General features: G+C 42.1%; 1 protein-coding gene across 1 annotated transcript in view; it reads right to left on the bottom strand.

Moving 5' to 3' along the window:
• Positions 1–12042, bottom strand: part of LOC120026149 (E3 ubiquitin-protein ligase rnf213-alpha-like) — a 102222-nt gene that overhangs the window by 19502 nt on the left and 70678 nt on the right. Inside the window, exons 50-56 of the mRNA XM_038970969.1 lie at positions 8587–8743; positions 7759–7930; positions 6260–6348; positions 4359–4610; positions 3136–3268; positions 1871–1954; positions 83–263 (exon numbers count right to left, since the gene is read on the bottom strand). Of these exons, the coding sequence (XP_038826897.1) occupies positions 83–263; positions 1871–1954; positions 3136–3268; positions 4359–4610; positions 6260–6348; positions 7759–7930; positions 8587–8743 (1068 nt within the window). The remainder of the gene's footprint in view (positions 1–82; positions 264–1870; positions 1955–3135; positions 3269–4358; positions 4611–6259; positions 6349–7758; positions 7931–8586; positions 8744–12042) is intronic.

Genomic DNA, 12042 nt, shown 5'->3' with positions numbered 1-12042 from the left:
TTAAAAATAAATCTTTTTTTTAATCATGCATGTTGCCGACCCCTATTTCACACCAAATTAGTACAAGTAAACAAGCATCCACCTAGTCTCCTCTCCAAGGTGCTTGTCCACACAGTAGACCAGCTCGTTCTGCAGGGCGATGAGGTAGCTGACCAGGGCTGTGGAGCAGAGACCAGGACCGTGACGCCGTGGCAACAGGACCTGGAAGTCACTGGTCATGTCCAGATCCTTCCGGCAGAACTCAACAGGGATCTTAATCTCTCCTACAGAACCAAACAAAACACATTGTTTCTGATGTTATGGGAACACAGGAACACGATTTGGCTTTTCATCTGTATAGCAGCAGCAGAGCCAGGGGTCATCATTGAATTAATTTAGATATTTAGGAGAGTGGGAAGTGGGAATATTTCACATGCTTGGGTTCACTAGGAAGTTGTGCCCTAGGATCTCTGAGAGCCCAACACATGCTTGGGTTCACTAGGAAGTTGTGCCCTAGGATCTCTGAGAGCCCAACACATGCTTGGGTTCACTAGGAAGTTGTGCCCTAGGATCTCTGAGAGCCCAACACATGCTTGGGTTGACTAGGAAGATGTGCCCTAGGATCTCTGAGAGCCCAACACATGCTTGGGTTCACTAGGAAGTTGTGCCCTAGGATCTCTGAGAGCCCAACACATGCTTGGGTTCACTAGGAAGATGTGCCCTAGGATCTCTGAGAGCCCAACACATGCTTGGGTTCACTAGGAAGTTGTGCCCTAGGATCTCTGAGAGCCCAACACATGCTTTATTTTAAGGTTGCCGTTGTTTGACAAAAAACGTCAACAAATATGTACTGAAAATGCGTGTGTGCGAGTAATTAAATATCAAATAAAATGTTATTTGTCACGTGCCGAATACAACAGGTGAAATGCTTACTTTACAAGCCCTTAACCAACAATGCAGTTTTAAGAAAAATAAGTGTTAAGTATTTACTAAAATAAACTGAAGTAAAATAACATTTAAAAAAAGAAAATATAAAAATAACTAATAATTAAAGAGCAACAATAAAATAACAGTAGTGAGGCTATATACAGGGCGTACCAGATCACTATTGAACCCCAAATGGTATATGATACTGTATCTGTGCTTATTAGACCCCAAATGGTATATGATACTGTATCTGTGCTTATTTGACCCCAAATGGTATATGATACTGTATCTGTGCTTATTTGACCCCAAATGGTATATGATACTATATCTGTGCTTATTAGACCCCAAATGGTATATGATACTGTATCTGTGCTTATTAGACCCCAAATGGTTTATGATACTGTATCTGTGCTTATTTGACCCCAAATGGTATATGATACTGTATCTGTGCTTATTTGACCCCAAATGGTATATGATACTGTATCTGTGCTTATTTGACCCCAAATGGTATATGATACTGTATCTGTGCTTATTTGACCCCAAATGGTATATGATACTGTATCTGTGCTTATTAGACCCCAAATGGTATATGATACTGTATCTGTGCTTATTAGACCCCAAATGGTATATGATACTGTATCTGTGCTTATTAGACCCCAAATGGTATATGATACTGTATCTGTGCTTATTAGACCCCAAATGGTATATGATACTGTATCTGTGCTTATTTGACCCCAAATGGTATATGATACTGTATCTGTGCTTATTAGACCCCAAATGGTATATGATACTGTATCTGTGCTTATTAGACCCCAAATGGTATATGATACTGTATCTGTGCTTATTTGACCCCAAATGGTATATGATACTGTATCTGTGCTTATTAGACCCCAAATGGTATATGATACTGTATCTGTGCTTATTAGACCCCAAATGGTATATGATACTTTATCTGTGCTATTACCATTGGTTGCCAGCGAGCCCCGAAGCTGATTCCATGTTGTCAGGAAGATGTTGATCCGTTTCTCATGCCAGGCTCTCAGTGGAACTGTGGATAGATGGACAAAGACATAACCAGTTACAAACTTTGGCCTCTATTCAATCCGTGGTGCTGAAGATCTGCTCTAGTAGCGTGATTAACAATTAAAGGCAAGGTTCCAGTGGTCGCGGAGACTTCATTCACTGTACACTTGCATAGGACCTTCAAACTGTAGCGCAGATCTTCCGCGATACGGATTGAATGCAGCCTTAAATCTCCTCCAATTCTTTTATGACACGTTTTACGGAATGCTTACAGTATAGTTGATAAGCCTGGCTTACTTAAACTTTCACGTAGATTTTGCAGTAATGTACATAGAATATTTGCAAACGAAGAGGTGTAATTCGCTAACATCTAAAGTTAAGATTTGTCTCAGTGCCATTAATTCCGTGTTTCCCAGTCCTGGTCCTTTGGAGCCTAGTGGTTTTGGTTTAGTCCTAGCACTAACACAACTCATTAAACTCCTCAACTCATCAAGCCTTTGATAAGTTGAATCAGGTTGTGTCAGGGCCAAACCAAATAGGTGCACCCCTTTGGGTCCCAAGGACTAGGACTGGGAAATACTGCATCAATCAGAAGATACAGCACAGTCCTGGAGGGCAGTCTGTTATTTCCTTCCAATTAAGAGCCAGAGAACCAGGTGAGGTTGTCCAATTAAGACCCAGACAACCAGGTGAGGTTGTCCAATTAAGACCCAGACAACCAGGTGAGGTTGTCCAATTAAGACCCAGACAACCAGGTGAGGTTGTCCAATTAAGAGCCAGACAACCAGGTGAGGTTGTCCAATTAAGAGCCAGACAACCAGGTGAGATTGTCCAATTAAGAGCCAGACAACCAGGTGAGGTTGTCCAATTAAGAGCCAGACAACCAGGTGAGATTGTCCAATTAAGAGCCAGAGAACCAGGTGAGGTTGTCCAATTAAGAGCCAGACAACCAGGTGAGGTTGTCCAATTAAGAGCCAGACAACCAGGTGAGGTTGTCCAATTAAGAGCCAGACAACCAGGTGAGGTTGTCCAATTAAGACCCAGACAACCAGGTGAGGTTGTCCAATTAAGAGCCAGACAACCAGGTGAGGGGAGTTCCTAACTCATCAGTGACCTTCATTGATCAATCAAGTACAAGCGAGAAGTGGAAGCCGGGCAGACACTCGGTCCTCCATGGAATGAGTTTGACACCTGTGTTAATAGTACCTGATTCCTGTCTCTGGAGGAATTTGGCAATGGTGCCGTGGGACAGATCAGTCACGTTCCGACACGTCTTCACCAGATTTCTCTGTAGTTCCAGGATGTCAGTGATGAACTTCAGCAACCGCAGCTCTGCCTCCTGCAACCAATCACAGGGTTCAGTAAAGTATCTGCTGACAACAGGCAACCAATCACAGGGTTCAGTAAAGTATCTGCTGACAGCAGGCAACCAATCACAGGGTTCAGTATAGTATCTGCTGACAGACTGCAACCAATCACAGGGTTCAGTAAAATATCTGCTGACAGCAAGCAACCAATCACAGGGTTCAGTAAAATATCTGCTGACAGCATGCAACCAATCACAGGGTTCAGTAAAATATCTGCTGACAGCATGCAACCAATCACAGGGTTCAGTAAAATATCTGCTGACAGCATGCAACCAATCACAGGGTTCAGTAAAATATCTGCTGACAGCATGCAACCAATCACAGGGTTCAGTAAAATATCTGCTGACAGCATGCAACCAATCACAGGGTTCAGTAAAGTATCTGCTGACAGCAAGCAACCAATCACAGGGTTCAGTAAAATATCTGCTGACAGCATGCAACCAATCACAGGGTTCAGTAAAATATCTGCTGACAGACTGCATCCAATCACAGGGTTCAGTAAAATATCTGCTGACAGCATGCAACCAATCACAGGGTTCAGTAAAATATCTGCTGACAGCATGCAACCAATCACAGGGTTCAGTAAAGTATCTGCTGACAGACTGCAACCAATCACAAGGCATAGAACTACTGACTGGTAAACCGTAGGTCTATACATGCTGAGCAGCTAAGGTTACGATTGAAAAGAAAGTCAGAGCCCAATAATACAAATGAGGCCTGTTTACATTTAAACGCAGCAGGCTTTTTATCTATCATCACTGAGCAAGCTTTTCCTTATTTCATTGTTCATTTTCTCTCAATGACATAACATAGCCGGGCCTCCCGAGTGATGAAGCAGTCTAAGGCACTGCATCGCAGTGCTAGAGGCGTCACTACAGACCCGGGTTCGATCCGGGCTGTAACACAACCCGGCCCTGATCGGGAGTCCCATAGGGCGGCGCACAATTGGCCCAGTGTCGTCCGGGTTAGAGGAGGATTTGTCCGGGGTAGGCCGTCATTGTAAATATGAATTTGTTTTTAACTGACTTGCCTAGTTAAATAAAGGTGAAATAAACCTCTTACCTTGTGCAGGAACCTCCAGAGCACTGGCAGGGTGTTTTCTCCGTCATTCTGCTCCACAATGCGGGTGAGGCTGAGCAGGGACACCCTCTCCCTGCAGTTCCACACCGCTGGGCTGTGGATCTGGGAGTTGTGGGGCAGCGAGGTCAGGAACAGGCGTGGCTCCGGAGACAACACCCTCATGATAGGGTTGGAGGACAACCTTGAGTCATCCCTGATGAAGGCGTTCACCTCTTGCAGCCGCCGGTCCAGGTCCTGGAGACGTGATAGGAGGAGACAGCCAGCGTGGGGTAATTAAACTACAACTCCAAATTGACACCTGTCTTCCTAGGTACTTCTAGCAGGGTTGGGCTCAATTCAGAATTGACATCTGTCTCCTAGGTACTTCTAGCAGGGTTGGGCTCAATTCCAAATTGACACCTGTCTTCCTAGGTACTTCTAGCAGGGTTGGGCTCAATTCAGAATTGACATCTGTCTCCTAGGTACTTCTAGCAGGGTTGGGCTCAATTCCAAATTGACACCTGTCTCCTAGGTACTTCTAGCAGGGTTGGGCTCAATTCAGAATTGAATTGAGAATGCTTCATGAATTAAAATGTAATTATTGTATTGAATTTTTATTGAAGTAGTAAACAGGATATAGAATTGCAATTTGAATTTGAATTAAAGGAAAATTAATTGAATTCAGTGAAATTCAAATGCCTGTTCTATTTTATATTAGGTGTATACAAATATACATAAAACACCAACAGGTCGTTTATACACGCATATAAAATATTGTTGAAACAATTGATTTTCAGGACAAACAAAACCTGTATGCAAATATTCTAAGTTATTATATTTCATTAACCACTTAAATTTAGTTCAATATGGGGAAAATACATTTCCCAGAGTGCATTAGTTTAACCCTTAACAGGACCCTTAGGCCTTCAAAAAGAAGCCAAACAAATGAGATCTATAAACTGATTATACAAAACATTAAGAACATCTGCTCTTTCCATGACAGACTGACCAGGTGAATCCAGGTGATGATCCCTTATTGATGTCACTTGTTAAATCCACTTCAATCAGTGTAGATGAAGTGGAGGAGACAGGTTAAAGAAGGATTTTTAAGCCTTGAGACAATTTGAGACATGGATTGTGTATGTGTGCCATTCAGAGAGTGAATGGGCAAGACAAAAGATTGAAGTGCCTTTTGAACGGGGGTATGGTAGTAGGTGCCAGGAGCACCGGTTTGTGTCAAGAACTGCAATGCTGCTGGGTATTTCACACTCAACAGTTTCCCGTGTGTATTAAGAATGGTCTACCACCCAAAGGACATCTAGCCATCTTGACACAACTGTGGGAAGCATTGGAGTCAACATGGGCCAGCATCCCTGTGGAACGCTTTCAACACCTTGTAGAGTCCCATGCCCCAACAAATTGAGGGGCAAAAGGGGGGGGGGTGCAACTCAATATTAGGAATTGGTGCTGTGGGACAGATCAGTCACGTTCCGACACGTCTTCACCAGATTTCTCTGCAGTTCCAGGATGTCAGTGATGAACTTCAGCAACCGCAGAAAATATTTTCTCAAATTCTAATTCTACATCATGTGGGGGTGTGGCCGAATTTAAATTTGAATACCAACTCATGAGTTGAATGGGAGTCAATTACAAAACACTGAATTCGAGCCCAACCCTGACTTCTAGGTAATTCTGTCAACCTTATGACTTCTAGGTAATTCTGTCAACCTTAAAATCAATATGGAAAACAAGGTAGCGCTACAATCATTATCGCTTATACCTATCCAATCCTGGAATTAGAACTGGGAATTAGATTCATTAAAAAACACATCTGTCCTACATGGTCAGATCATTAAAAGGCAGTAAAAACTGTGTTTTTTTCTGGTATCATGTTTTTTTTTTACCTTCAGCTGAGGGGAGATTATTTCATTACCGACTGTAATCTCCCAGTCATTTCTGGCCTCTTTGGTAGAGAGATGATTATCAGCACAACCTGAGGAGAGAAGTTTAAACTGTACATAATCTGATTCCAGTTAAACTGACAACAAGAACAGAACCAACGGACACATCTTCACCTAATATCCCGTCCCTTAATAAATATCAGCAAGAAAAGATTGTAGAAAATAAATACTACAAATACTGAGCTATATTATACACATTCTTTTTTGCGGGGAAAAGTATATTTTATACTAATACAATTGCTCAAAGAAAAAGCTTATTTAAAAAGAAAACAAGTAATAAAATAAAATCTAAAAAAGATGAGGGTAAGTGGTACCCCTGTTTTCAATACTCCAGCACCCACCCCCTGATACTGAGCATTTTTCTAAAACGGTATGAAATTGTAGAACACATTGGAAGGGATTTTAGACCGTTCCTCCATACAGAATCTCTCCAGATCCTTCATATCCTTTCGTCTGCACTTTCGGACTACCCTCTTTAATTCAAACCACAGGTTTTCAACGGGGCTCAAGTCCCAGAGACTGGAGATGGTCATTGCAAAATGTTGATTTGTTGATTTGGCTAAAATGTCATGGCAGGGCAGCAGGTAGCCTAGCGGTTCGAGCGTTGGGCCAGTAACCGAAAGGTGAAAAATGTGCCCTTGATCAAGGAGCTTAACACTAATTTGCTCCTGGGGCACTGTGCTACTATGTCTGACCTTGTAAAACAACACATTTCACCTGCACCTATCCGGTGTAAAGGACAATAAAAACATATACATTTTTACGTGGTAAAGTTCATGATGACGTTGACCTTAACAAGGGCCCCAGGACCAGTGGAAGCAAAATAGCCCCATAACATCAAATATCTACCACCATATTTTACAGTAGGTATGAGGCACTTTTCTGCAAATGCTTCCGTTTTTCAACACTGGTGTGAGTGGCCAAAGAGCTCTATTTTCATGTCATCTGACCACAGCACTAGTTCCAATGCCATCTATCAATATCCAGGCGGTACTATGGTCAGATGACATGAATAGAGCTCTCAGAAACAGAATAGAGCTCTCAGAAACAGGGTATACTTTGTGACTTGTCAGATAAATATCAGCAAGCTAAACTAGCTATGTGCAGCAAAATAGCTAGCTAGCCCTCTGCTTGGCTAGCTCTCTGCTTGGCTAGCTCTCTGCTTGGCTAGCTCTCTGCTTGGCTAGCTCTCTGCTTGGCTAGCTCTCTGCTTGGCTAGCTCTCTGCTTGGCTGAACACAGAACCTTAGCGCACTATTCTCTGATGGGCTAAATCGATTTGTCTCGTCGCAAGACTTTAGCTAAAGATTTGACATGTTGAATATCGGAAACTGCAGCCTACGACTTGAGACGTTCTAAAACTAGACCTTTCAGATCAAACAAACTTAGTTCTAAAAGTCCTTAAAACCGTTACGTCTCTTATGTATTTGTACTGGGCCTTACCACGACGCTGAGGCTTCAGTAGGCTACTGATCATCAGGTGGATGGCATTGACTGTGTCATCTCTCCCCTTCCCTATAAACCTAGTCACGTGTTCCATGTCTTTCAGCAGGTGACCCATGAGGAACAAACTGGGGGGGTCAGGGACTTGGGGCTTGATGATAGCAGCAATGGCCTATCAAAGACAAAGAAAGACAGAGATAAGACACTAGGAACCAACTCCTTCTCCTAGCTCCTTATCCACTGAATAGGGTAGGGACTAGCTCCTTATCCACTGAATAGGGTAGGGACTAGCTCCTTATCCACTGAATAGGGTAGGGACTAGCTCCTTATCCACTGAATAGGGTAGGGTCTAGCTCCTTATCCACTGAATAGGGTAGGGTCTAGCTCTTTCTCCTTGCTCCTTATCCACTGAATAGGGTAGGGACTAGCTCCTTATCCACTGAATAGGGTAGGGACTAGCTCCTTATCCACTGAATAGGGTAGGGACTAGCTCCTTATCCACTGAATAGGGTCGGGACTAGCTCCTTATCCACTGAATAGGGTCGGGACTACGGGAAAGAGCTAGGGGTTTCTGAACAGGCCCCTGCCACTAAGGTAAGTGTACTGTAAGAAGCAAAATGTCACGTCACAGCTAAACAAATCTGCTGGCTATCAACTTAAAGCCAGGGATAATTTCTTCATTGAAGTCTATGGACAGAAATGAGAGAGAAAAAAGTATCTGCTGTCTCTCCTTGTCCATAGACTGCTTTCAAGGAAACATATGAGGGAACTGTCCCTTTAAATCACACAAATCCATAGGTCCCTCTGGTATGATTTGCTGTGTTGTACCTGTGGGTTACTTCTGGCTCCTAGTAGCATGGCTATGTGGGTGAGAAGCCGGACCAGGTTGAAAGGAACAGAGGACATGTTCTTTGTGTCCTGCATGTCTGGGTGGTCCCTCCGCCCAGGGTCTCCCAGGACGTGGCCAGTCTCAGTACTGTCACCCCTTATGAAAAGACAAGAAAAAAATGTTTTCATTCTTCAGTACTGTGACTCATTAAAAGCCTCACTTGGGAAATCACATAGATATTTATGATGTTTTGGGTTTCCCTGAAATGAAAGGTCCTTTAGGGGAAGGATGTTCGGCACACCTTTGAAATCTGTATCCAAACTTATTTTTGAATGTCATTTAAAAGTGTAATTTGAAACTTTATAGTGTGCTGTGAGAACCACCAACATTGTGAATGGGAAATTAGATTCAAAAAGGGAACTCCCTCTGCTGGTGACTTGCTAAATCCTAAAAGGAGGACTGTGATTGGTTATGATGGTGATTAGCCTGCCCTATAATGTCAATTTCTATGAATAAAATTCAGCATATCTTCAAAAGTAAAAAATAGCCAATTTTTTATTATCCATAAATGAACGTAAATACATGGTATTCTCAATCTAAATACTACTCATAATTCATAGCACAAAGTAAGTTTTAAAATGAGACTAAGACTGGCTTTGTAGCATGTGCATAAATATTACACATTTTCTAACTTTAATTTAAAAAACATGTTTGTGACCAACTCTTTAGTCATTCTCAGAAGGGTGGTTACAAGTACAAAAAAATAAATAAAATAAAAACAATAAATGAAATGCATACAAAGATAACCCCAATCCATTCCCTCTGTCAGTCCCCATCCACCTGCCCGCAATCCTTCCCGAAAGCCTTGTTTTTTTGATCGATTGAGAGATTCAAGGGGCTATCATTGTTAAGTAACATAATAGATGCAAAACATTGAATATTTCAATTCATGCACTTCAAAATTAATTCTGTAACTTTGCTCCAGAAGCATTTAACTGCAGGATACTCCAACATCATATGAAGGAATGTGCCTACCTGATTTTAGGGGACACAGTGAACAGTTGGGAATTGGGGCCAATTTAATAGTAAAACGTTTCCTTGGTGTTAAATACAGTCTGTGAAAAAATGTACAGTGTACAGTATAAATTGATGGTTTGGATTATGGGATGCCATGGTCATATTTTTCATATTCTGTTCCAGTTAAAGGATTGTTCACATTAAATTAGATCTGTAGACCATACTTTTTAATGGCTAGCTCAGAATATGAGCTTTCCAAAAGTTGTTTATATATTGTACAGATCAGTCCTTTTGGGAGCGCAGGTAATTTATTTATAAATCCCTATTTAGATGGTTGGGTAGTTTTGAGTGCCTTGGGAAACCCTAGGCCAGCATAGCTGACTTAAATTGTAAATATAGAAAAGAGGGGCTTAAGTTTCAAGTTGTTAATGTCACTTGCTCAAGTACAGTGAAATGCCTAACTTGCAAGCTCAAAAACCAACAATGCAGTAATGAATATCAATGTAGCACTAAAACTAACATAAGGTTGAACAAAACAAGAAACAACACAAAAAACTAAAATAAGAACACGAGAAAGTAAGAAGTTATACAGGGTCAGTTCTAATACCATATTTAAAATGTGCCAGAATACTGGAGTGATAGAGGTAGATACAGTGCATTTGGAAAGTATTCAGACACCTGGACTTTTTCCACATTTTGTTACATTACAGCCTTATTCTAAAATTAATTAAATTGGGAGTGTTGCTGTACAGCTATTTTCAGATCTCTCCAGAGATGTTCGATCGGGTTCAAGTCCAGGCTCTGGCTGGGTCACTCAAGGATACATTAATAAAGGCACTTCTGCTTTGTCTTGGCTGTGTGCTTAGGGTCGTTGTCCTGTTGAAAGGTGAACCTTCGCCCCAGTCTGAGGTCCTGAGCACGCTGGAGCAGGTTTTCATTAAGGATCTCTGTACTTTGCTCCGTTCATCTTTCCCTCGATCCTGACTAGTCACCCAGTCCCTGCTGCTGAAAAACATCCCCACAGCATGATGCTGCCACCACCATGCTTCACTGTAGGTGGTGAAGCTTTCCTCCAGACATGACGCTTGGCATTCAGGCCAAAGAGTTCAATCTTAGTTTCATCATACCAGAGAATCTTGTTTCTCATGGTCTGAGAGTCTTTAGGCGACTTTTGGCAAACTCCAAGCGGGTGGTCATGTGCCTTTTACTGAGGAGTGGCTTCCGTCTGGCCACTCTACCATAAAGGCCTGATTGGTGGAGTGCTGCAGAGATGGTTGTCCTTCTGGAAGGTTCTCCCATCTCCACAGAGGAACTCTGGAGCTCTGTCAGAGGGACCATCGGGTTCTTGGTCACCTTCCTGACCGAGGCCCTTCTCCCCCGATTGCTCAGTTTGGCCGGGCGGCCAGCTCTAGGAAGAGTGTTGGTGGTTCCAAACTTCTTCCATTTAAGAATGATGGAGGCCACTCTTTTCTTGGGGCCTTCAATGCTGCAGAAATGTTTTGGTACCATTCCCCAGATCTGTGCCTCGACACAATCCTCTCGGAGCTCTACGGACAATTCCTTCAACCTCATGGCTTGGTTTTTGCTCTGACATGCACTGTCAACTGTGGGAGCTTATGTACAGTATGTGTCTTTCCAAATCATGTCCAATCAATTGAATTTACTACAGGTGGACTCCAATCAAGTTGTAGAAACATCTCAAGGATGATCAAATGAAACAGGAAGTACCTGAGCTCCATTTTGAGTCTCATAGCAAAGGGTCTGAATACTTATGTAAATAAGGTGCTTCATCACTATGGGGTATTGTGTGTAGATTGCTGAGGATTTCTTGTTATTTATTCAATTTTAGAATAAGGCTGTAACGTAACAAAATGTGGAAAAGTCAAGGGGTCTGAATACTTAACGAAGGCACTGCATGTCAAATTTGGTGTAGATAATAGTATGAAATCGATTCGTGAGAATGATTGCCTGTTTGAGTAGAAAGTGTACTCTTTTTCTTTAGGATTATATACTCGTCAGGAATCAATGAGGTTGTAATCAGAGACTATATGGCTGGAGAGCCTTGGTTGCGTGTGGATTGTAGTAGGTCTCATTAGATTCATCATGTTTAAAATGGCATTAATGTCTGTCTCAATAACAAGATTTAATTCCGTTAATTCCAACATGCAGTATATGCTGTTCAGAAAATCAAAAAACGTATGATCATTTGAATTTGGAGCGTACACATTAATAAAGGCAATTTTCTTTCCATTATGGATACATGTAATGAAAGTGATTGTGCATTCTTGGTCCTTCACCTTGAGAAAAAAACTATATATACACAATACAAAACATACACATACAGATATGCACACCCAACATCCATAACATCACCCCTGCCCAAACCCACCTGCTCACACTCCCATCTCCAGCGCCCACATCACTCTCCGCCACATGGC

This window comes from Salvelinus namaycush, chromosome 31 (genome assembly GCF_016432855.1).
Source record: "Salvelinus namaycush isolate Seneca chromosome 31, SaNama_1.0, whole genome shotgun sequence".
NCBI lineage: Eukaryota > Metazoa > Chordata > Actinopteri > Salmoniformes > Salmonidae > Salvelinus > Salvelinus namaycush.
The sequence above is the reverse complement of the archived record's forward strand: the minus strand, read 5'-3'. Positions and strand labels throughout refer to the sequence as shown.